The sequence below is a fragment of the Myodes glareolus genome, chromosome 5 (genome assembly GCF_982192425.1).
Source record: "Myodes glareolus chromosome 5, mMyoGla1.1, whole genome shotgun sequence".
Taxonomy (NCBI): Eukaryota; Metazoa; Chordata; class Mammalia; order Rodentia; family Cricetidae; genus Myodes; species Myodes glareolus.
In genome coordinates, this window is record NC_142030.1 from 9943960 (window position 1) to 9970885 (window position 26926).

Consider the following 26926-nt stretch of genomic DNA (forward strand, 5'->3'; position numbering starts at 1 on the left):
AATAAGCTTCGACCATAAGTATGAAATACAGTTGAAGGGAATAGCGACACCCAGAGGCTCTACAGGATCCACAGGTCTAATCCACCACTACTCTTTACTGCATCTGCAAGCAAATCACTGAGCTGGACGGTATCTCACCTGTCACTTAAGAATGGGACCATTCTTTACATCTTTTCTGCTTGTTTGTTTCCACTTATTTTGTGTCAGTGTGGAGCTGAACCCGAGCCTTGTGCATGCTAGGTGAATGCTCTGTCACTGAGCTACACATTTGCTTCTGGAGACGATATGATTATGTAGCCCAGGCTGCCCATCAACTCAAGATCTTCTTGCCTCAAACCCCTAAATGTTGGGATTACTGGCATGAGCCATCAGGCCCAGATACATCTTTATAGTGAAATAAAATTCTACAAGCCCTTATATTTAGGCTAAGAAAGTAAAACATTGAAAATTAGCTTTCCAAATGCTAGAGTTCGTGTAAGAAAGGATGAAGTCTGTGTCTTCGGGTACCTTGCTGTCCTTGTTGACGTACTGCTTGAAGTCCTCGTCCTTCCCGAGCACTGGCTTTGTAATCAAATGCTCGTAAGTGACACAGACTGCTGGGATAGGGAGAGCGCGTGAGGTCTCAGCAAGCCAAGTGATCTTGGTTGTTTTCTTGTAGTCTTTATTTTCCAAATTCAATTTTGCATCCAGAGATGTAATTTTTCCATCTGCATTTCTACATAAAAGATCAAAAGGATTCAAAGGAATGAAAGTAAAATTAGAAGTGTTTTACTCTGTAGTAAGTGGAAGAATTCTGCTCTTTGGAAAAACTCAAATCAAACATCTATCTTAATTCTTAATGTATGTCTGACAGACATTAGTCATATGGATGAAACAAATTACTGTCAGAAAACTAATGTGCTGAGCTCAGACGTGCACACAGCTGTTGAAGAATACAAACACACTTAGGAATTTAAAGTCACCTGCACTACTAAGCACTATAAGCCTGCAATGCTAAGTTAATAATTACAGGCAAGTGTATGACGAAGACCACATAATTAGTAAGTACAAGCAACTATATGACAATGACCACATAATTAAGATTTCAGAACTCACATAAATCTTAAACATAGTACATTTAAATAATCTGAAAACCTATAGAACATAATATATACTAGAAAAGTAAAATTCACCATTAACATTGGCTAATCTACTATAAATGTTTAGCTAAAGATAACATATATAAACATTGCATATATAAATCCTATCCAAAGGATCCTTCAGCTGAATGAGATGCTATCAAACGCTCCGTAACAAACAGGAAACCTACTGCGCGCACAGCAGCTCAGAACCAGCTGTGACTCACGCTACAGCTCAACTGACGCCCTCTCCTGACTTCTGGGGGCACAAAGCACCACACGCTGCACATACATTCAGGCAGACAAAAGACTCAAAAGACAAAAATAAAAACGCCTAAATCTAAACACCAAAGTTCTCATGTCTCCATCTGGGCAAATTTACCAGTCAGTAGCACCAGTGTCAAGGACACCAGTCAGGGTCTAAATTAGATAATGTTCAATACAGAAAGAAAATTGAAAGACTTTTTCCCCACACAGTTGAAAAAATAAACAAAACTCTTACTTGTGTATTTTAGTAATGTTGATGTTGCCCCAGTTTATAAATGTGACCATCTCACCCTCTGAGAAAGTCTCTGCATCGGCTCCTTCTATGAAAACCTTTGGACTATACCACACAGGCTTCAAACCAACATCAGGGTTCTGAATGACCAAAAGAAAAGCAGGATTTGAGTTCAGCAACAAACTACTGAACTCCGAGTACAGCATGCAAATCCTTCCCTTCCCCACTGTATCTTTACCAGTTTCTCCACATTACAGTTGAAAGCTTGTTTTGTTAAACTAGGAAGGGCAAGTTTTACCCGAGTTCCCAATCTTAGTTCTTGGATCTAAACTGCACAGCTGTGACACAGGACCACTCACTATAACAGAGCTACACCAGGCAGCCTATCCCAAATGCTTCTAGCCTAGCATTCACCCCCACCACCAGAATATGCTTTGCAATCCTGAGTCTATCTGCTTCTGTGTCCAAGGAGAAAATAGTCATTCCCACAGAACGCTATCAGACAGCAGATGCCAACCTGGAAGAAAAGCATAAAGCTTTTGTGTTTTAGAAGACAAATTTTGAGAAAGTACCATGTATGTGTAGGCAGGAAAATGTCCTGCCTTACACTGTGGATCACATGAAGAATACCTCTCCTAGCTCCAAATCTTCAGACATGAATACATGACCTGGAGTAAACTACAGAAACCAGGCAGAGTAAAAAGAATCATTTCAGGGATAAGGGAACAAGAGAGGGTAGAAGCAGGGTCAAGTTACCTAAAAGTGAAAATGGGAAAAATGCGGAAGGGCTGTAATTGGGAGAAGGGGAGATAAATACAGAAAGAGGGAGTAAGGATATCTGAAAGGTGCTCATACTGTATAATTATCTGCCTAACAAAAAACCTAACAGTGGGAACTAGAAGCCTTCTTTTGAGTTGTTGGTCAGTGCTGTCCTAGAGACTAACAGCATTATAGGCTATTATTGGCTACTGCCCTTGACTGCCTAGCCCCCAGAGGTAAATTCCTATTGCTATAGATAACATATACTTCAGACATAGGGCCCAGTTAGAACTGCCCTGAAAGGTTCCTTCCTGAGGACAAGCTTCCAAGGCATCAGAATGTGCCATGAAAGCTTCCAACAGAGGGAAGAAACCAACAGGTCTGCCTATGAACCACAGTAACAACAGGTAAGGCACCATAACCCTGAGGGTGCATGAGTGGCACATGTATCTTGGCAGTAACCAACAGCTCTCTAATTGGACTGAAGATCCACTTAACAAATTATTCTGGTACTGGAAACCTAGCCAACTACATGGAGATGGTAAAGTCATGGATCTCAGGAGACCCTACAACTGATACTTTACTAACCCAGCATAATCTCTAAGTACATTCTAAATGTTTATCCTTGTACCCACAGACAAGCTAGTTCTTTCCATTCAAGGACACTTCTCTGTGCGACAGACAGAGCCCACTACAGAAAACTACATCCAGTCAAATGCAGAGCTCAGTTCAACTGATACATCTACTGCACAACTCAGTCACCTGAGGCTCAGAGATCACTGCAGAAGAGAGAGCTGTAAGATTGTAAGAGATGGGAAAAGGGAGTTTGCTGCGAGTGTTTCTCCTAGAAACATCAGAAAAGCTACACCTATGAAGTCTCACCAGCACTGCTGTCTAAACAGGAGCTGAACAAGGACATCACAACAGACGTGCTAACGTGGAAGAGGGAGAGCTCATGCGGCCTCAATACGACAAAGAGCTCTAGGCAACTAAGAAATAATGAGAGCGGGAGAAGTGGCTTCCCCAGAAAAGAGTACACCAATTTTTACACACACACACACACACACACACACACACACACACACACACACACACACACACGCGCGCACGCACCAACAATTAATAAAAACGAGGCCATGCATCTGAAAGAGCACGGGGTTTATGCAAGGGTTTGGAAGGAGGAAATGAGGTCATCTCAAAAACTAAAATAATAACAAAATTGCAAACCTAAGTAGTCCCTAATCCCTTTTTGGGGAAAAAAGGAGCATGATGCATTTTTGTTTGGATTTAGTCTTGTCCTAATCTCATTTTAAGCCAGAGTTTGAAAAGTAACAATTTATAGTAATAAAGTTTACTTTAGTTCATGACGAGGAAGAAAAAAAAATGCCTTCTTCATTAAGCTTCAGGACTTTAAAAAATAGTATGTATTTAACTTCATTATTACATTTACTTGCTGACTGACAACAATGCATGTGTGTGCATATGTGATCTAATGACTGAAAGACAAAGGTGTAATGTTGAAGGAAGAGGTACGGCCAGGCGATGGTGGTACACACATTTGATTTCAGCACTCGGGAGGAAGAGGCAGGTGGATCTCTGTGAGTTCCAGACAGGCTCCAAAGCTACAGAGAAACCCTGTTTCAGAAGACAAACAAACAAACAAACAAACAAAGAGGTACCATAGCTTCCATCCACACAGGTAAGAACGCGAACTGTAACACCTCCTTTCACAATGCCTATAAGAAGGAAAAAGAAAGGCCTCCTCACACGTTACTAAGCTGTCTTTCCATAAGAGAAAGTAAATGCTGACTGAACCGTCCTATGCTAGGCACTGCTAGTAAAATAAATTACTTCAGCAGGAAATTCACACAAAGCTTTGTTCTAGCTGCTATCAAAACTTGACACAAATAGCATGAGACAAAATATCACAGAAGCAGAAGAGAACACAGTGCAGAGCGACCTTGGGGTGTCTGGCTACTTCCTTCATCTCCTCCTGCGCATCTGGGACGTGCACTGGAACGACTTCCTTTTTCAGCAATGCAACATACCGCGGAGCCACCGGGTCAATAACCTGCAACAAACATCCTCATGTATATACTGAAATACATAGTAACACATCGTAAATAAAAAGAGTAACAGCACAGGAATACTAACTGGTTTTATTTGTTACTGCATTTACTAATTTTTATCTGTTAATTCTTCAATATTTAGTTTATCTATTACTTCTATTTACTGTCACTCAAGTAAAGTTTAAAAAGAAAAATGAAAAAACTAATTACAAATCAACAGACATAGAAGATTTAAGATTTTCTTCCCCCAAATTATTACTGGCAGGTAAAAGGAAACTGAAGAAAACAAGTCAAAAATATTTTTAAAATACTCTTTAAATCTAGCAATTTCAGAAATGAGAAGAGTCTGTGAGGATTTATAAATTCAGATCTAATGGTAATCTGATATTCAGTCTTGCATTGCTGGAGAGACATTCACTCGAAGAGACAGAGGCATTAAGAGTTTCAGGTATGGCTTCTATAACCAGCAAAGCACCATCTAAAGCAGAATAGCATTAGGTCACTATAATAAGGCAACCCTGCAGTTTACAAGAACAGACAAGGTGATCCTATTGAGCTAGATGCCACACACAAGGTGGGTCTCTATACTGGAAAGTAAGAAATCTGAAAGACATCTGGTCTCAAGTTTTGGAAAGGGACACACACAGAGAAACCACTACATGCCCAAATCTAACACATACTTGGCACAGACAGGCACTCAGTAAATATCTGCAGATTAACCGAATGAATAATCTTTAAACTGCGCTACATCCCATTCTAGCGCCTTTTCTGGAGCCAGTGAACAGTACCCACGGATCCCATACAACACAAGTGCTGAGATACTAAGCACCTGGGAGAGAAACGAGCACAAAGGCACATGTAGAGCCGGGCTTGGTTTCTCACACTGGAGGTCCTTGTACTGGGGAGGCTGCTGAGTTAAGGGGAAGGCCCTTACTCTAATAAATAAATGGGTAAACAGACAAATGGATTAACAAATGCAGTCAGACAATATTTCAAACTCCGAGAAGCTTAATTCCATTCACTGCAGCTAACTTCCTCACCTTGCAAAACTTTCAAAAGTGAACATGGTGGCATATGCCTTTAATTCCAGCATTCAGGAGGCAAAAGAAGGAGGATGTCTATGAGTTCAAGACCAGCCTGGTCAACACAAGTTCCAGGACACCCAAAACTATGTTGACAATCTCAAAAATCCAAAAATGAAGGGGGGGGGCAGGTTCCATAGCTGGCTGTCACCTAGGGAGTTGCCTACACAGAATTTTAGGCTGCCTACAAAAGTATGGATTCCAATGGTCTAGACAACGTCTGGAGATTTGTTTTTAAAAATCATTCTACAAAATTTTTCAAGCAAGTATGGAGAACCATGAATTATTTTAAAAATTGGGGCCGATAGCCAGAAATGGTAGAGCACAACTGTTAATTTTAACTACTTTAGAAGCTGAGGCAAGAGCATCACTTCAACCCAGGGGCAGAGACCAGCCTGGGGGAGGGAGGGAGGGAGGGAGGGAGGGAGGGAGGGAAAGAGGGAGAGAGGGAGAGAGAGAGAGAGAGAGAGAGAGAGAGAGAGAGAGAGAGAGAGAGAGGATATTTAAGTCCCTTTTTCCCTTTTGGCTTTAAAATTACATATTTCTTAAGACTCTGGTCCAGTGGTTTTCAAATGACTCCAAAGAATCTAAGGATTTCCACAAGAGTCCTGAAAGAACCCCAGGGTGAATCTGAAATGTCCCCGGGTTTATGCTTAAACACTGCTCAGTGGCACTGTTACAATGGCTGTAGAACATTTAAGTGAGGAGTCTGACTACAGCACACCGGTCATTAGAGGTTATTATGACCGCCTGGGAACGCCTGTGGAGGCCATCGCACAACACCCGTAACAAGACCAGAGGAGGAAAGGAGTAGACGGTGATGGTGTAGAGCCCTTTCCAGACTTTCTCTATCAGCTCTAGAGCCTGACAGCCAGGACCTACACACTTAAGAGGTGACAAAACAGAACTCCTCTGGGAAAACTGCTGGTTAAAAGAGATGTCTGAAGTTACTACATGGGGGGAGATGGGTCAATGCTTAAGAGCTACTCTTCCAGAAGACCTGGGTTCAATCTCTAGCACCCTGGCTGTAAATTCAGATCCAGAGAATCCGGTGTCTCTGTGGGAAATAAGCACACATGTAGAGCACAGACATATATGTGGACCAAACATCCTTCTCCATAAAATAAAATAAAAATAAAAATCTTAAATTTAAAAATTAAGCCAGGCGGTGGTGGTGTCTGCCTTTAATCCCAGCACGTGAGAGGCACTGGCAGGCGGATCTCTGTGAGTTCAAGACCAGTTCCAGAACAGGCTCCAAAGAAATCCTGTCTCAAAACAAAACAAAAATTTTAAAACAAATTATTGAAAGATTTTCATTTTTAAAGTTACATTGAGTTCTTCTCATCAGCCCAGCGAGTACATCCTACAGGAAAGTTAAGCTTCTGCTCGTAAAACTTCTCATCATTTCTGTTACGCCCTTATTAAAGCCAGAGATGACGCGACACGACCACTGATGCTGAAACCATTAACCGTGCGTCCAAAGCTATCTTTAAAGGTCTCTGAAATATGACAGTACAAATGAGAAATCCAACAGGCAGAGTCACAAATCAAGAGGGAAAATAAAACTGGAGGCCCACTGTCTGCACATGCCCAGAGAGAGAGCACCTGCACTGCAAGCAGACATGGGCACAGGGGAGGAGTACAGGAAAGAGAGGAAAGCAGAGGAAAGGAACTTACACATGTTGCAGTTTAACACCTGAGAGGCAGGAGAATCACTCTAAGTTTGAGGCCAGGCAGACTACACATTAGGACTATCTCAAAAGACAAAGGGGAGTGTGTGTATTTAAAAAAAAAAAAAAAAAACCTCAGAACCGAAGGAATGAGTCAGTTTCTAGGCTAGAACTCACATGTTGTTTCAATGGATATGATGAAAATAGACCCATACACCAAGATATGCTAAAATTTCCGGGTAAAAGAACAGGTAAAAGCCAGGCATGGTAGCCCATAGACTGAGGCAGGAAGATCCTGGGCTACAGATTAAGAACCTGTCTCAGAACTAAAGCCATCACATATACCAGGTCATAACCCTGTCTGTTACTTAGGAGGCTGACATAGGAGGACTACTTTGCATCTGCAAGATCAAGACTAGTCCAAGCAGCACAGTAAGCTTTCCTCTCTAAAAGAGACCTTTTAAAATGTCTCAGTAGGTCTCTTATTCCATCCAGAGTGCAGAACAAAAGGACGGTTAGAAGGAAATGACAGCTAGCAGGATAGTGCATGCATGCCTGGAGTCCCAGCTCCTAGGGAGACTAAGCTAGGAGGACCACTTAACTCAAGCACTTGAGACCAGCTGTCCAGGAAACAGGTGAGCCATCACAGAAGGAACAAAAAGGGAATCCCAGGGTGATGTGAAAGATCTGGGGGTGCACTCTGCCCCCAAAATAAAAGAACTCCAACACACGCCATCAGATCAGCACAAAAGATTCTGGCAAAGACGTCTAAGAAAAAGTTAAAGAACATATGAAGTGCCTGAACAGCTCGAAGGACCATGGCAACTTCACGGACTCCAAGAACCAGGAGTCTGGAAATGAGGACAGGGAACAGGTAAAATAAACCAAGTGATAGAAGAAAATCAAATTGTTATGAGCAAAAGACCAAAATGTCATTTCCTATCACAGGAAGACAACTGAAGAAAACCCAACTAGCATCCCCCATATGGACAACCAACACCACAAGAGTCAACTGAAAGCTCAACAGATTCTCTATAGGGAGGGAGGTGGAGCGGAAGAGCCCATAGAATCTTGTGACCCAGAGAAATACATTTCATATATTTGAAATAAATACATACATATAGCGTGATTAAAACTTAGACTTAAAAAGGCTGAGTTTAAAAAGGCACACAAATATTAACTTGCTTGTAAATTCTACTTGTGTTTGTTATTAGTAACTGCAGCAACAGAAAGAACCAATTAATGATTCCTTAATATATAAAAGATTCACTGAAAGTAAAAAAATTAAATAAATTCAAGACACATGCGAGACAAGCAACTACTTGAGGCAAGACATCAGCACAGCCGGGCAGCACCGTCCAGGAAGGATTTACAGAACACAATCACAGAAACCGCAGTGCAGAACGTGCATTCAAATGATTCGCCTTATTATAGTGCCCAAGCATCTGCTTCCAATTAGGGATTGACAGTGTCAATATGCATGGTTCCTGGTTTGATTTCCAATTAAAAAAGCTTTGGGTTGTCTTTTTTTTTTTCAAACTGAAAGCACTGCAATTGTAGTTAGCGAACCTTCATTACAACTCAATACAATATGCAATTTTAACTCTTATGTCCTCTCAGCACACAAAGGAACAGCAGAATGGAATTAGCGAAGTCTCCCTTTGCCACAAAGAAAAGAGGACACATTTGGCAAACTAGGGATGATGCACTGTCAACAGGTCTGTTGAGCAAGTCGCTACAGAAATGTGATTGTGCTTCAAAGCTGTATAGTTCCTCGGGCTATAACATGTACTATGTTCACTACAGCTATGTTTAAGGCAATACAAGGATGAAGTGATACCTTCTTACAGAGAGCTCGCAGCTTGAAAGCAGAAAAATGAAATGCAGAGTGTTCGTAAAAGGTTTAAGGAAAAACTATTACCATTTCCCATAAATCCGAGTTTGTTGCTTCAATAATTGTTCCTTGCTGGGGTGATTAGTACGCTTAGTGCCCTTATCCACTTAAAGAAGGAAAACATTCCATTTTCCTGAAAGACTGCACAATGATACACTGTTCAGAGGGCCTGATCTCTGCTATAAGCACACCAGTGAGGTCTGCGGGTCTATTACTCAAGAGAGAGGCAGAGGAAGGGCAGTGGGTACCTTTTTGTTAAATGCCCAGATTTTATCCCATTCCATGTTCACAACAGACCTCGAGGAGCCCTAGAAAAGCAATAAAAACAGTTTAAGGATATGAAATCCCTAGTAGAAGGCTGGCACAATGGCTCATTGGGGAAAGGTGTGTGTCACCAGTCTGACAACCTAAGTTTAGTCCCTGGGACTAACATGGTGGAAGGAGAGAATGATGTCCTAAAAGGTGTCCTCTGACCTCCATGCTTATGCACACATACACATACTAAATATAAACTAAAAATTAACAAATAATCAGGAGATTTTGCTTCAAGTCAAGCATGCTTAGAATAACAAACAAACAATAGTTGCAAATTCACTCTACTGCAATTGAAACCTTGGTGTGTAGCCGTAACAGCAGTTTATTGTTGGACGCTATCCTGTAGGCTGGCCAGAGTTCACACTTGACTCCCACTACATGGAAATACTTTTGTCCCATTTTTTTACTATAAAACATTAACTTATTCCCTTTAGGCAAAGTCTACTCTTCGGTAAGCATGGAGGCACGTGCCTGTAAGCCTAGCACTGGGAGACAGAGGCAAGAAGACCTCTATAGACTTAAGGCCAACTCGATCTACAGAGCAATTCCCAAGCCACCAGCGATACACAGTAAGACTGGAGGGTGGGGAAGGGAACCCATCCTGGATGGCATGGGATTACATCTGTAGTTCCAACACTCAAGAAACTAAGGCAGGAAGGTCACCAGAAGTTCAAGGTCATCACTAGCTACAGAATGAATTCATATCTCAAAATGAACAAGTCTCACAGTGAGTGAACGTGGTGACACACACATGGAATAGGAAGAACAGAAGTAACAACGAAAAGGGATATTAATAGGAATGCTTGGAAAGCCAGGGAAGCTGGAGAAGAACAGTAACTTGCCTGAGCAGCGATGAATTGCTTCAGCCCCTCAACTGTCATCCCTCTTCTCAGAACCCCACGCACTGTAGGAAACCGAGGGTCGTCCCTGCAAACAGGCCCACTGTTAAACAGATGTCTACATCTCTTGACTACAGAGAGAAGATTCCTAAGGAATACTAAATTATATTCAGAACAGCACCCAGTTGAGAGAAAAATCTCAGTCACACTTCTGAGGTGAGGATGTAGAGGATGACGGTCATCTCTATGAAAGACCAGAGTTACAACCACTCTTGATTAATGCTAAGATCCACACCCAGAGGACGTGCCAAGTGCACTTCTCATTTTCCTATGCAATGGTCACTGCAGACAACACATGCTACGGCATCTAAATCAAGGGGGAGGGAGACCCTAAGGCACTGGCTGAATCAGAGGCGAATTAGGACTCTTACAGGCTCACAGGTCTATCCACTACTACTTCCCAGTCAAACCTGACACCTACAAGTAGTTTAAAAAAAAAAAATCTCTGCTACAGCAAAGCCTGACTGCTTTGTCAACTCTAAGTGATATTAGACATACCATCCGTCCACTAGTCCTTCATTGACAAACCACGTGAGTTTTCTTTTAGACAGCACTGTGTTGTTGAGGTTTAAGCGACTGTATTCCCAGATGTATGGTTTCCTTATGCCTAAAGCTTCAATAATCCAATAAAATTGCTCATCTCTGTCATGGTATTCTGTTGTCCTCAAGGCATGAGTAACACCTTCAATGCTGTCCACTATAGGGCAGGCAAAGTCATATGTTGGATAAACACTAAAAGAAAAAAAGAGAATGTTTTTCTGAAAAAACAGACTATTTTATCTTCCTCATCTTAAACATTAGCAGCATGCTCATTTAAATACAATTCCTTACATAATAAAGAGCTGTTTTTGTTTTGCTGGACATGGTGGTTCACACTTGTATTACAGACTCCAGGCCAACCTGAGCTGCATAAAACACACTATTTAAACACATAAACACACACACACACACACACACACACACACCAACCAAGAAAAAAACAAAAGGCAACAATGTTTTGATATATTTGAGAATTAGGAGGTAGAAAATAAACATTTTTAACTATTATTTTAGGAAGTAGAAAATAAACATTTTTTTGTTTTTTTATATTATTTTTATATAATTTTACTTTTTTTTCTTTTTTTTATATTTGTTTAAAATTTTTCATTATCTTTATGGGGGGAACCAGACCCCATTATAGATGGTTGTGAGCCACCATGTGGTTGTTGGGAATTGAACTCAGGACCTTTGGAAGAGCAGGCAATGCTCTTAACCACTGAGCCATCTCTCCAGCCCGAAAATAAACATTTTTAACTGTTATTTTTATTTTGTCTTTTCAGGATTTTGCCCGCATACGTATGTGCAGTACCGGCTAAGGCCAGAAGGGAGCGGTGGATAACCTGGAACTGGAGTGAACTGTCATGGGCTGCTGGGAATCCAAGTTCTTGACCACTGAACCACCTCTCCAGCCCACTGGTTTTACTTTTTGAGATAATTCTCACTATATATAGGCCTGGGTGGCCTAGGACTCACTATATAGTCCTGGCTAGCCTTGAGCTAATGGCAATCCTCTACTTCCCAAGCACTGGAATAAGTCAGCAAATTTGCAATTTAAAATATATTGGCTTGGCAAATTCTATAGTACTTCTGTAACAGCAAATATATACTGTTCAGGGTCAGTTAGGACCACAAAATGTGACTGATACTGCTTCTAAGGAAGAAGGAATGAACTTTGGTAGGAAGGAAGGAAGGAATGAGGGCAGACAGGCAGGCAACAAAAAATTCCATTTAAGATGGAACTTATTTTTCACCCTGTGCTGGGGACTGAACCCAGGATCTTCTGAATGTGAGGTAAGCAATGTTAGTACTGAGTTTCTGCCCGGTTAGATTTCATAAGGACAGCATTCTCTGTACCAGCTGGTAGAGCACTTGTCTAGCACATGTAAGGACCTAGGTTTATGGCAGCACCACCAAAAAAAAGGGGGGGGGTACTTTAAAAGGTGATTTCTGCTTAAAATGAAGTATGCAATGCATATACAGTGTCAGCGTAAATTATTAAAAGATATTATTACATTAAGCCTTCTCATTTTTAAGATTCAACTCAAGGGGCTGGAGAGATGGCTCAGTGGTTGTTCTACCAGAGTAACTGTTCAATTCCCAGCACCCACATGACAGCTCACAACTGTCTGTAACTTCAAAATACCAATGCATACAAAACAAAACAAAGATTCAACTCAAGATGTAATTCTACCAAGCAGGGTAATGCAAATTTGTAATCACAATACCTAAAATGAGGCAGGAAGATTATGAGTTCAAGGTCAGGCTAAACTATACAATGAATCCTTGTTTTAAGCCCCACTCACCCCACCCCCCAAAAAAACAACAACCCAAACTAAAAATTAACCAGCTGTCAGTCACATCTGCCAATCAGCACAAGGTACAGTGGTTTCATGTGTAGTGGCTTTCTTCAGAGTCCAAGAAAACAAAAGCAAAATGGCTCAACACTCTGAGCTGAGGCAGGAGGATCACTGTGAGTTCAAGGCTATCTCATGTCACAAAAATAAGACACTTTCTCACCGGGTGGTGGTGGTACATACCTTTAATCCGGTGCCTCTGTGGGTAATAAGCACACATGTAGAGCACAGACATATATGTGGACCAAACATCCTTACTCCATAAAATAAAATAAATGTTAAAATCTTAAGTTTAAAAATTAAGCCAGGTGGTGGTGGTGTCTGCCTTTAATCCCAGCACGAGTAGAGGCAGAGGCAGGTGGACCTCTGTGAGTTCAAGGCCAGCCTGGTCTACAAGAGCTAGTTCCAGGACAGGCTCCAAAGCTACAGAGAAACCCTGTCTTTAAAAAGAGGCATTTTCTCAAGAACGAAAACAAAAAACAAATGAACAAAGAGAAGTCTCTGCTGGCTAGGCTACACTTCAGACAAGAGGCTAACATCCAGAGTTTACAGAGAATTGCAGAAATTAAATACCAAGGAAATAAACCCCCAATCAAGAAATATGAACTGAACAGTTTTATACAACAAGCCAATAAGTATTTTTGAAAGTGTTCAATATCCCTACCACAGAGGAAATAAAATTAAGACTACTTTTGGTACCACGTTATCCCAGTCAGAATGACTACTAACATGAAATCTGACCAAAAATGTCGGAGAGAGAAAGGAACCCTACTCACTGCTGGTGGGAGTGCAAGTTTATACAGCCACTGTGGAAATCAGCTTAGAGATTTCTCAAAAAGTTAAAAATGGAGGAGGGGAAGAGAGGGTGGCAGAAAAAATATATGGCTAAAAAAAAAATTTAAAAAAGTTAAGGGGCTGGAGAGATGGCTCAGCGGTTAAGAGCACTGCCTACTCTTCCAAAGGTCCTGAGTTCAATTTCCCCCCGCAACCACATGGTGGCTCACAAACATCTGTAATGAGGTCTAGTGCCCTCTTCTGGCCTTCAGGCATACATGCAGACAGAATATTGTATATATAATAAATAAATAAATATTTTAAAAAGTTTAAAATAGTAGTACCATATGATCCAGCTATTTCATTCCTGGGCACATACTTCCTTACATGTGTTATGTATGCCCCCATGCTACTTTACTCACTATAGCAAATAACTGGAATTAATCTAGTTGTCCATTAACTCCATCAGCAGATGATTGGATAATACAAAATGAGTGTATATATAAAATATAAAATATTATTCAGTGCTAAAGAAAAAATATAATAAAAAAATCGCAGGAAAATGAATTGACTTAGAATGTATAGTATTAAAGGGGCGCTGTAGAACAATGGTCTTTTATCCTGTCACTTGTATTATTTTTAATAAAATGCTGGCTGGTCAGGAGCCAGGTAAGAGTATAGGTGGGGCGACCACGCAGGAAGTAGAGGCGGGGCAATTAGAATTCTGGGAAGACAGAAGCACAGGCTGTAATCGTGGTCCAGACACAGAGCAAGCAAGATGTGATTGCCTTGTTGAATACGGTACTGAGTCACATGGCTAACATAGACAAGAATAATGGGCTAATATAAGTTATAAGAGTTAATAAGACGCCTGAGCTACTAGGTCAATCAGTTTATAACTAATGTAGACCTCTGTGTGATTTCTTTGGGACTTAATGACTGTGGGAACCGGGCAGGAGAGAAACCTCAGACAACAAAGGGGGTCACACAATGTCAGAAAGAAAAACTGCATATTATCTCTCATATGAAGAATCTAACCAATAAAATGTGTGTGTATGTGTGTGTGTGTGTGTGTGTGTGTTTGCGCGCGCGCGCGTGTGAACAAATGTACACATAGGGACATGTAGAAAATAGAACAAGAATGAGTATCTAATAGGGGTCGAGGAAGGATTGAATGCAGGTAATGGATATGTTATAAAAAGGGATATAAAGGTAATTGCTTTCCTAGTTCTAACCCTATCTTGGATCTTTCATTTTTACTGGTGCATAGATACATAAAAATATATTTAGTAGTGAAGTGAAGGTGTAAAACACCATGTGAAGCTTCATGACTTCAGAATGACTATTCTACCATAGAGGAGCATTAACTTGTACAGAATCTGGGTCTGGTACAAGTATTTTCTTTGTTTTTTTTTTTTAATTTATTTATTTATTATGTATACAATATTCTGTCTGTGTGTATGCCTGAAGGCCAGAAGAGGGCACCAGACCTCATTACAAATGGTTGTGAGCCACCATGTGGTTGCTGGGAATTGAACTCAGGACCTTTGGTAGGGCAGACAATGCTCTTAACTACTGAGACAAAGTTAATTAATTAAAAGGAAAGAACATATATTCTACAACTTATTTTACAGAATAAAGACAGACTTTTAAAGGATATCCTATTTTTTAAAAAAAGACTTAAAATTATAGATGTTAGTTAGTGGCAGGCCACTTGCCTGGCAAGCATGAGGCCCCGAACCAGAAACTTTAAAACAAAAGAAAACAAAATAAGATAATCTGTGAACAAACCCAAGGGGGGAAAAAAAAACAATTAAAACTTTAAAACACATGCTCTTTTCTTGGTTTGTTCATATTTCTGTAAATTTTTGTGCTACTATTACTGTGTTAATTTATGCTCAAAAAAAGATTACAAGAGAAAACATCATTATCTAAAGATACACTTACACACTTAAGTCAGACAGGAAAAACTACAAAGTGTCAAGAATTTTTATAGACAGAAACGCCCCTGTCGTGTGTCTGTGTCCCGTCCTGTCTGTGTCCCCCACTTCCCCGCCAAGAGACAGGGTTTCTCAGTAGCTAAGGAGCCAGTTCTGTAACTAGCTTTGTAGACGAGGTTGGCCTTGAACTCACAAAGATCTGTCTGCCTCTGCCTCCTGAGTGCTGGGTTTAAAGGCATGCGCCACCATCGCCTGGTGACAGAAATGTTAAGATAGCTGAGAAAGTCATCCATGACAGGCTGCATTGCACACCTTCAGAAAAGGCCACTCAGACAGCCCACATATGAGGAACAAAAGCACTGGCTCCCTGACTGATGTGCATCCTCTCCTTCCATGTTCACCGAGGAGAGAAGGGTGGCACTTACTTGTATTTATTCCCAGTTCTTGGGTGGGGCTGGATTTTGCAGCGGTAAAGGGTTGGATCCCTCATACACCCATTGTTACTACTCATGTCAATTTTTGCTCGTAGGCAACAGGACTGACCAAATTGGCTTCCTTTTTTCATTTCTTCCCACATCTGTAGATTCTTCTCAACAGCTGTAATATAACAGGTATATTCTCATTTATCTGACTGATCTAAGTTTTTGTTTTGTATTGCAGACACATTCCATTGGTTTAAAAACACTGTAGCATTGACAGCTGGGTGCTGGGGTAGGAGGAGACTAAGTAGGGCTACTCAGCAAAACTCTATCTCAGAAACAAACAAACCTCAATACCTGTAGGAAACAGACTTTATGACTGTTGCAGAAAAGGTAAAGGCAACACATTTTACTGACACAGCATAGGAAGAAGCCTTCTCCTCTTCTACTGTGCCCCATTTCCCATCAGGGCACAACTAAGGTCAGCCCTTCTCCCACTCCCAGCTTTGACGCTGTCTTTAAAGTAGAACCAATCTTCCTTCGCTGCATCACAGCCAGGGGTCCTCCAAAGTCCCTTAGGCACCCAGTGTGGCATGGGGAAGGCTTGGCTCCAAGAAAATGAAAGATCACAGAAACAGATAATGGGACAAGACATAAAGGGATTTAGCTTCAAAAAGCACTCTCTATATACTAGGTGGCTCCAACTCTACCTGTCTCAGAATAACAAAAGCTTGTTCCATCAGGATAACAGAAAAGTACTAAACAGTACCTTCCCATGGAAACTTTAGAAACTATAACACATGTTTCAGTTACACTCAGAATAAATACAAATAATTCTCAAAATCCAGTTAACTCCCTTTGAAACTACAGTTTAAAAAAAAGTTTACTGTAACAATTTATTTTTACTATGCTTCCCAAATGAGCACTTTAGACTTACACACAGTGTGGAAGTTCTGGCAACAAACTACACTGAATAAAATCACCCTGATTTGTGCCAGGTGGTGGTGGTACGCACCACTTTATTCCCTATACTCAGGAGGCAGAGGCAGAGGTGCGGGCAGGCAGAGGAGAGGCAGAGAAGGGGAGAGGCAGAGAGGTAGAGGAGAGACAGAGAGGAGGAGGAGAAGGGGAGAGGCGGAGAGGTGAAGGAGAGGCAGAGAGGCAGAGAAGGGGAGAGACAGAGAGGTAGAGGCAAGCAGATCTCTGAGTTTGAGGCCATCCTGGTCTACAGAGGGAGTTTCAGGATAGCCAGAACTGTTACAGAGAAACACTGTCTTGAAAAAACAAACAAAAAAGAAAACAAAACAAAAGCTGGACTTGTAGGCTCAGGGACAAGCCACGAGTAAGAAGTAAAGTAGTCTCTTAGACAGAATATAGTGATTTCTATATTCCATAGAACCTGTCAGCCCAGCACAGGGAAGCCGAGGCAGGACATCAAGTTAAATATCAGATTGGGCTATATGGCAACCTTTCTATTTGTTTGTGACTGTTGGAATGTGGAATGCCTCCCATGGGCTCTTTGTGGGAACACCTGAGCCCTAGCTGTTGGCACAGTTTTGGAAGGTTATGGAACTTCTGGTGCAAGATTAGAGTTAAACCGTTGAGTGTAATAGTTCAGCATCAATTCTGATCCCACTCAATGCTTTCAAAGCCACCAGCATATAAATAAGTCACACTGTAAGCTCCCAGCAACAATGACTGAGCGCTGCTCTCTAAGAGCTAATTGTACCCTCTTAAGCTTCTTGGCCCTAAGCTGCTCCTGTCAGCCGTGATCACAGCAATGTAAGTAAGGACAGGAAACACAGACTGTAGTCAGGTGATTGTGCACCAGTGTAGGTGCTAATGAATTCCTGTTATTTTAACCACACACATACCTACATGTTGTGGTGCTTACAGCACTACCAAACATTTTAGGACTGTTAGGCATTTAAAGTAACTATAAATGTTACAGAAAAATCCTCCAAATGAAATAAATGCAAAAGACTACATACAGAAACGAAGTGTTAGACTGGGTGGTGCTGCGCACCTTTAATCCCAGCACTTGGGAGGCTGGGGCAAGTGTATTTCTGTGAGTTCAAGGCTAGCCTTGTCATCAGAGTGAGTCCCAAGGCTCCAAAGCTACACAGAGAAACCGTTCCTCGAAACAAACAAAACAACAACAACAACAACAACAAAAAAAAAAATCCAAAAAGAAGTAAGATGTTACTGCACATAATTCTATTGCAGATAAGGTTGTAAGAAGTTAGGCCAGGAACTAGGAGTAAGACCAGCAGTCTCACATGTGCAGGCCCCAGATTAGATCCTCAAAGCAAAGAAAGGAAGACAAGAATGCAAGCAGGGCAGGAGGTCAAGGCAGGAGAATCTCAAGTTTAAATGCAACCTAGGCTACACACAGCAAGATTGCATCAGACAAACATAAAAGGGCATAAGAATTAGAGAAAGAAACAGCCTTAAATGTGTCTTAAGGAACATCTTTCATTTAAAAAGAGAAATAAAACTCATCAATTAAAATCTGATACAAACTGTGCCTTACAGTTTTGCCTGTGTTTGGATTCTGTCCTCTGCTCACGTTCCATTTTCATCTGTTCTGCAGGAGTGTCATCCACATAAGCCTTCCCTTCTTGAATTAATTTCTCTGCATATTTCATTATAGTCTCAAAATGATCTGAAGTGTAAGTGAACTGATCTGGTTTAATATGCAGCATCGCAACATCTTCCAAGATAACCTGCAGCAAGAAATCAAAGGAACCATCAGGGTATCTGTCACTTTCTTACACATCTTTACCCCGTGATATTTATTTTGGGCAAATGTAATAAAAGGTCATCAGTCTTAAATAGCCTGAAAATGACTGTGGATGATGCACAATGTGAGGTCATCCTATTCAGTGCACCGGCCTCCAGATCTCCAGCTGCGAAAGTGGATCTCAAGGTGGAGCTGTTTGCTGAGAGCTGGAAGTGCTGTGGCAACTGCACCACTGGCCCTTAGTGAATATATCACAAGTCCTTCGGAATAAAGACACTATGAGGCTGGAAAACCACACCTTACAATACCTGTGCAGTTTTAATTTCATTTATAAACTCAAGACCATGACAAAAAAGGAAATTTGCTTCCAGTTAAACTGGTATTCAAAGGAAAATACAGTATTCCAGTAAACTCTATAATAATTGGAGAAAAGAAAAAAATTAACTCAGGTCTTTTGGAAAGGGAACTATTATTTTTTGGCTTAGGTCTCAGGCATGAAATATAGAGATGAGAGGGAAAGGCAGCTATGAAACCAAGTTTATTTTCATACCATGAAGGTATCAGATCACGTTCCAATTTTAATCAACTTTTCTAAGAAAAAGGTCATCACTACACTTTTAATTACCTTCTCAAAATCTTCCTTTTCCTTTTCAGGATTTGTGTCATCAAATCTCATGATCAGTTTCCCTTTAAAGTTAACCTGGTAGTGCTGGTTCAGAAGAGCAGCTTTTGCATGCCCAATGTGTAAGTAACTAAAACAAAAACATGTCACAGAGAAACTCATTAACACGCTTCAACTAGATTCTTACCCTTAACCTCTTTGAGGAAATAAGAACCAAACAAAACGTCCAATACTCCCCAGTCATTTTACTTTCCACCAGCAGGGGCTGTAACAGAAAACGTGGCTGACAGACAATAGACTGTGTAGAACATGGATGTGTAACCATAAGTACAACTCCTATGTAAGCTCTCAGAGGGCAAGGTATTACAACTGTTACAACCCTAAGAATAAACTTTCTTTCCTCCAAGACGAATGGTCATTTACAGGGAACGTTCTGAAACCATTATTGATACAGCCCAGGAATCCACCTCTCAGATTTGCTGTTGCTGGAAACAAAGCCCTCACACTAAGGGAGAAGCACCCGCGACAGTCACAGTCACTGTGGCGGCTAAGGTGGAGAACATGAAAATTACTGTGACAGAGAAAAGACTGAGTTTTGACTCCTTTCCTTGGTTTCAGCTTTCTCAGATGCCAACGAAAATATTTTAACTAAATGATCTCAAAGGTCCAATCTAGCACCAAACTCTACAAACCAGAATCTAGGAAAACTATTTGTTCCCACGGGCAGCTGACAATGAAAAGAATAATCCAGGCTGAGAGTAGCGCACAGCACTGACTTCCCCATCAGTGCCACGGTGAGGAGGAGCACAGGGTCCAGAACAGCCTGGGCTGCATAACCCCAACCTAAGAATACACATCTAGATCTTACTGTGAAAGATCCTGTCAACTAGGCAGAAAACAAGGCATGAAGCAAGTTCAAACAGCTCTCACAGATGTTAACTAGTTTCCATGGCAGCTACAGTGAATGTTTAATGATAGTCACCTAGTTTGAAGCTAATACACCAATATGGGAGGAGAACACGCAAACCCTTCTTTATGACACTGTACCATTTCTGTGGCGCTAGAGAACCCAGGGCTTTGCCCGTGTCAGAGACATCCTCACCGAACTGTACCCTACATCTAGATCAAGCCGTTTTCTTTAGACATTTACTCATGCAGTACTCCAGATTGGTGATGCAACTTTCTATATAAACCAAAGAATTGTGTGGGTGTCTTGTGATGCAACTTTCTATATAAACCAAAGAATTGTGTGGGTGTCTTGTGATGCAACTTTCTATATAAACCAAAGAATTGTGTGGGTGTCTTGGATGATATCATAGAAAATTAAAAAAAAAATTATGTATCAGCAAAAAACAGGGAATTCCCCAAATGTATAGAGTTAAGTGAGTAACATTAAGAAAAACTTTGTCCTATTTTTTCAACTTTTTATGAATCTAAAACTACTATAAAAATAAATTTGTAGCTGGGTGGTGGTGACGTCCATCTTTTATCTCAGCACCTAGGAGGCAGAGGCAGATGGATCTCTGTGAGTTCAAGGCCAGCATGGTCTACAAAGTGAGTTCCAGGACAGCCAGGGCTACACAGAGAAATTCTGCTAGGGGGGAAAAAAAGAAAAGAAAGGAAGGGAGGGAGGGAGGGAGGATAAGGGAGGGGAAAGGAGAGAGGGAGGGAGGGAGGGAGGGAAGGAGGGAGAGAGAGAGAGAGAGAGAGAGAGAGAGAGAGAGAGAGAGAGAGAGGAAGGGCATGAGTCCTGAGGAAAAAACCTGAAACACCGTGAAGACGGCACAAGTGTACCACATTCAGTAACGCTACTATAACCACTGTCAAAAAGAGGAACGTAGGGCCTGAGAGAGGGCTCAGGGGGTAAAGGCACCTGTACCAAGGCTGACAACCGCAATTCAATTTCTAGTCCTCCAATGGTAGGACAAAATCAACTCCTAAGCTGTTCAATGACCTCCACATGAGGCATATGTGTGCCTATATATACATACACACATGACAAATAAGCAAATAAATATAATATATAAAATATAACATTCTATTTTTTATTAACAACCAGTGATTACCTATTATTAGTTAGTTACTATGCTCAGTTTTATTTATAACACTTGCAGGTAGATCTTCTGCATATGGAGTGGACAGGAAAAAATTCTTATGGTTTAAAGACACGTGTGACTCTGAAACCGTACATGCAGTCCTAAGAATACAAATCTTAGGAAAACATCCAGGACTCTTAAACTAGTTATAAGATTAACCTTCCCAAGAGAAAACTGACATCAAATCAGTCCTAAAAATAGATTTACAATACATACTTGGCAGTGACCTGCATTACATTCTGCCATACAGCACACACATGGGGGTGGGGAGGATAATTTTTAGTTACTAGGACTCTAGAAACAGATGGCAGCAACTTAAGTCTGGCACATTATCCGTACATGGTGTGAGTCAGCTTCTGAAACCATGTGTAAAATAGATAGTAACAGTGCCTTTGCTCAGAGTAGTGATTTATGGGCTACCGTATGTAAACACGTGGTAGTGTTACAATAGGTACCACGTAAGTGTGATGACACACCTGAAGCGCCAACACTTGGAAGGCTGAAGCAGGAAGGCTATAAGTTCAGGACTAGGCTTGTCTACACAAACTCAGCCAGGGCACACAGAGCACAACCTTCTCTCACAACACTAGAGAAGGGCTAGGAGTGCTTGCCTAGCATGCATGAAGCCCTGCTCAATTCCAGCACTGTTCAAAATGAGTATGGGAGCGACACAAGCCCACAAACCTATTATTACTCTAGAAGAAAAGGCAGGAGAGTCAGGAATTTGAGGTCATCCTTAGCAACTGTTTAGTTCACAAGCAGTCTGAGGGTGGCTTGGGATACATGAGACTTTGTCTCAAAGCAAAATAAAACTTCAGACAAACAAAAGGCAAAGAGGCAAAGTTAAGTCTTCTGGTTTTCATGCACACGGAAAAGAAATTAAAGGTTTTTTAACAGCATGTGGGGGTGTAATCAAAAGCAAGAAATCTAATCAAGACTGGATGCTGGGTTATACTCCCAACTCCTCTATTGTAACAGAGCAAGGCCTCTGAAACTACAAACACTGAAATATGAAAATCTCAAAATTTTAATAAACGTCCATGGAGGGGTAAAAAGGATAAATGGCATAATTATAAGTATTATTTTAAAAATATCATTCAACAAGTCATCAAAGTCAGTACTCAGAAGGACAACTGTGACCTTACAGTGCACAATAACAAAATTCAAGTTTCTAAAATGTCAGTGGAAACTGAACCATGCAAGGTGTCATTTGTGACAAATTTCACTTTGTCAATTATCAACTAATCACTCATTGATCAAGTCTGTAGATTTTTTTTAGTTGCTATTTCTCTTTCATCTCTTTTTTTTTTTCTTAAATAATTTTAAGAGCTGGACATGGCTCAGTGGTTAAGAACACTTGCTGCTCATGCAGAGGACCCAAGTTCAATTCCTGGCCTCGGGCTCCTGCATGCACAGGGTGAACAAATACAAACAAGCACATACTGACAAACACGTGTATAAGTAAAAATTTGAAAATATGAAATAAAATTTATTTTTATGTATATGGGTGTTTTGCCAGCAAAGTATGTCTATGTGCCTGGTGCCGGCAGAGTCAGAAGAGGACATTAGGACATTAGCTCTCCTAAAACTGGAGTTCCAGTCAGTTGTGAGCTGCCAGGCAGGTGCTGGGAAGTGAATCTGGATCCTCTGGCAATGCAGTCAAGGCTATTAACCCCTGAGCCATCTGTGTAGGTCCTTTCATTTTCTTCTATCTAGAACTCAGTTCAAAATCTGAATTGACAAATTCTGAAAAGTTAAAACATAACATGGAATTCTGGCTGGGCTTCAAGGCACAGGCCTGTAATCCCAGCACTCAGAAGCAAGATTAGGAGAGCTGCTACATAATGAGTTCAAGAAACTTTGGCTACATCAGAACTGATCTCACCACCACCCCACTATACTAAAATGCAGAATTTCAAACTGCAATTAGTGACAAGACTATGACTAAAGAACTATTAATAGGGCTGGAGAGATGGCTCAGAGGTTAAAAGCACTGGCTGCTCTTCCAGAGGACCTGAGTTCAAGTCCCAACAATTACATGGTGGCTCACAACCATCTATAATGAGATCTGGCGCCCTCTTCTGGCACTCAGGCATACATGCAGACAGAATGCTGTATTCAGAGTAAATCTTAAAAAAAAAAAAAAAGAACTATTAAACAGAAAATGGAAAGAAAAGTTGTGATCTGCCAGTAAGGCAAGATTTGACTACAAAATGCAAGATCTGAAATTAAATTCAGGAAGTACAAACATCTCATTCACAAAATGACAATGCAATGCTCTCCTAAGACTAAACTCGGGGAGCTGCTCCAGGGAGAGTCACTTCTGTGTTAGGACCCCTGGAAGGATTCTATCACAGGCCCAGCTAGAGAACAGAATGACAGACATGCGAAGGAATCCACTCAGCCTGAGGGGATGCAGGGCGGGATCTGTGGGCTCTTACAAGTTAGTCAAATGCTGTTTTCTGTGCATGTCAAGAGTTAGTAGGTTTGGGAAACCTGCAAATTTATGGAAGTTACTAAAAAGGTTTTCCAAAATTCCCTCACTTTTATTTTAGAAAAAAATAAATATTGCTTAACATCTGCTATAAATAGAAAGGACTGAGTAAGTATAAATACAAATCCTTACTGAAAAAAGGCTGCAAAAATCTCAAAATACAAGCAAAACCTAAGCTTTTCTACATATGAACACTTTCTTACTTATATTTAAAATTTTCTATTTATGGGTATTTTCTTATTTGTTTTTAAAATTCTAAAATAAAACTTAGATGTTGTCTCTCCTATTGCCTTAATGAACTAAAACTACAAATTAATAAAGTTGTAAGTAATTAAACTACAAATTAACATAGGCTGTAAATAATTAATTGAGGCTTCTAGGTTTACTCTCCCCTTAACCCATAACCTCTGGATGAGCACAGAAACAGAGTCCTTAGAGTTGCAGAGCTTCTGCACTAAGCACTGGGCTGCAAGCAGGGGGCGTTTCCTTACCCACTGGCCTCTGGAGGGAATCTGACAGTCACCTTCCCCATCTCTGCACCCGGAAGTTCAACGAATTTGCCAACATCTTGTTTTTTATCTGGTGCCTAAAAAACAAACCATACACAGCAGAAGTTTCCATGGCTGTATGTTTATGAATACATTCATTTACAAATATGGTCATAAGGAGGATGGCGACTAATCATCCTTACACTTTAGAGGCTCAAGCTCCAGTGAGGAACAGGAATGAAGCCAGACAGCACTCAGCAGAGACATTGAAAAGGTTGGAAGACATCTCTGGGGCTTTACTGGGGGTTGACAGCCTCCCACAGAAACCACAAAGAGGCTCTTCAAAACCTGGATTCGACTCAATGCTCAAGATTAGCGAAGATTTAAGATGAAGGAGGAAGTGTAGGTAACTGGGGACATCACTATATAGTAGGACTAATCCCCAGTACCAAAAAACAATGCATAAAATACAATTTTATTTTCATTAAATGGAAGAACATGCATCGAGGATATAATCTTACAGGCATAACGTTCAGGGCTTTATGTAGTTGAACAGTTAAAGGTACACAAAACTTAACAAAAATAGAATCTAAGTTTTTTTTTTTAATGAAAATAAGCTTTGAATGTTTTTTCAAAGCAGTGCCATGGATCCACCACGAGGGCCCTGACCGTGCCAGGCAAACACCTGCCACTGAGCTATATTCCAATCCCCAGAAAATAAGCTTTCTGTGAGAATAAGAATCTCTTCACAGATAGAGTTTCAGTCAGACTGAAACATCTGCACTACTGAAAAAATTAGGAGTCTGCGAGATCAGCCGGTAAAGTTCAGCCGGTAAAGACCTGCTACCAGCCTGAAGACAAGGAGAGTCCCTGGGACCCGCAGGTGGGAAGAGACCTGAACTCGACTTACATGCCACAGCAGATGTGCATCTACAAGCACAATAGAGAAAATGAATACCAAAACAATTTAAACACTTGCTTACCACTCTAGCTTTGTTTTCCGAAAAATCCCACTTGGTACCAACTGAGCGGAAGGCCTGCTGGGCTTCAAGAAAGCCAAACCAGCGTTTAATGTGGACCAGAGTTTTGTTCTGCTCCACCTGTTCCTGCCATGCAGCATTTCCTATTAGTGAACATAATTGTTTAAATCTTTAGTAAACTGGCAAATTATAAAGCAGAGATCCCATCAGCTAACTTATGTGGATGAGACTGGTTTGCATCTGTGCTTCTGCAATGCAGCCCTCAGTTGAGTCTATTTTGCAGAACTCAGAAACGACGTACTTTTTAGACCAAGGCCAGGTGTGGTGGTGCATGCCTACCATCCCAGCACTCAGGAGGCTAACACAGAAGGGTGGGTACAAGCCCGCAGCTGGGGCTACCTAGTTCTACCTAAGAAACAGAACAAACAGCTAAAACACTTTACAGTTGAATTCACTCAAGTTCTCTAAGACTGGCTCTGTCCTCCTCCCACCACACACCCGGTGTAAGACCAATGCTTCAATTCACAGATCAACCGTAGAAAATACAAGCAAGGTCACCAAGAAGCAGGTAACTTCTGCGTCATCAGTGCAGAAAGGGGATCGCCAACACATTCCCTCCCTACTTTGTAATGTTCTGTTAGTCTACAGAACCAGTGTCAGGCCCCATTTCAACTACATGCTGATGATGTCGCTCAAGTAAATCATAAATTCCTAATTCTGTCAGCCATTCACGCACCTTAAGCTTTTAACAGGTCTGAAGCTTCCATAAAAACAGGCCATCTACCTACATCATTTTAAGTAATCTTCAGGGATCTGTGTTTTCTCATATATTGTATACTTTTAAAAATTATAGCTCTCTATACAATCCAACAAGACAGGGTTTCTCTGGACAGCCTTGGCTGTCCTGGAACTCACTATGTAGACCAGGCTGGTCTCAAACTCACAGAGATCCACTGCCTCTGCCTCCCAAGTGCTGAGACTAAAGCTGTGCGCCATCACCGCTCAGTCACAATTACATTTCTAAAAGTGGACTTTTTGTCCTTCAGTGATCTCATGTCATGAAAGCCTATGCAACTTTACTCCACAGTTCCCTCTGTATTTGCTTCATGAAACCCGAGGCGCATCACTGAAGTTTCACACTCTTCCTTGCTACTGTAAGTGCAAAGATAGATATACTGATATAGTTCATACACAATTATACCTCATTAAGTTTTTCTTGTTTGGTTTTACAAGCTAACTGTTTCCCAGGTTGGTTAGAACATCATTACATCTGCTGCAAATTTATTATACAAGAGGAAAAAAGGGACCCACCAAAGAATAACACTCCAAATACCTCACTACTCTCCCCTCACATTCCTACTGAGCAAAAAGATTTCCCGGGTTGGAAACAAGTACTGGGAATGAAGCAGTTGCTAAGATAAAGTGATAAGTAGATGAGGGTCTCTTTTGTAGGAATGACAACAGCTCCGAAGGAAGGGAGAGAGATGACTTCCAGGGTCAACAGAAGACCCTGAATCTGTGACCAGGAACAAGAAAGCCAGATTAACTGTCCTCAGCTACTACCTACACACACACATAAAGGCAGTACTATTTCCACTTTTCATCTAGCAAAGTATTTCTTTTTCTCCTCTTTCTTTCTTTCTTTCTTTCTTTCGTTCTTTCGCTTGTTTGT

The 26926-nt window shown here is 41.0% G+C and overlaps 1 protein-coding gene across 2 annotated transcripts in view; it reads right to left on the reverse strand.

Annotated features, from left to right (window-relative positions):
* Eprs1 (glutamyl-prolyl-tRNA synthetase 1) overlaps positions 1-26926 on the reverse strand; it is a 66823-nt gene that overhangs the window by 29444 nt on the left and 10453 nt on the right. The window contains exons 5-16 of one of the 2 annotated variants that reach the window (XM_085687579.2): positions 25258-25397; positions 24278-24372; positions 19200-19326; positions 18365-18557; positions 15838-16009; positions 10804-11037; positions 10249-10333; positions 9340-9399; positions 9038-9058; positions 4337-4447; positions 1621-1757; positions 508-715 (exon numbers count right to left, since the gene is read on the reverse strand). In XM_085687579.2, coding sequence (XP_085543705.1) covers positions 508-715; positions 1621-1757; positions 4337-4447; positions 9038-9058; positions 9340-9399; positions 10249-10333; positions 10804-11037; positions 15838-16009; positions 18365-18557; positions 19200-19326; positions 24278-24372; positions 25258-25397 — 1583 coding nt within the window. The remainder of the gene's footprint in view (positions 1-507; positions 716-1620; positions 1758-4336; positions 4448-9037; positions 9059-9339; positions 9400-10248; positions 10334-10803; positions 11038-15837; positions 16010-18364; positions 18558-19199; positions 19327-24277; positions 24373-25257; positions 25398-26926) is intronic. The other variant, XM_048439497.3, reaches the window with a different exon arrangement.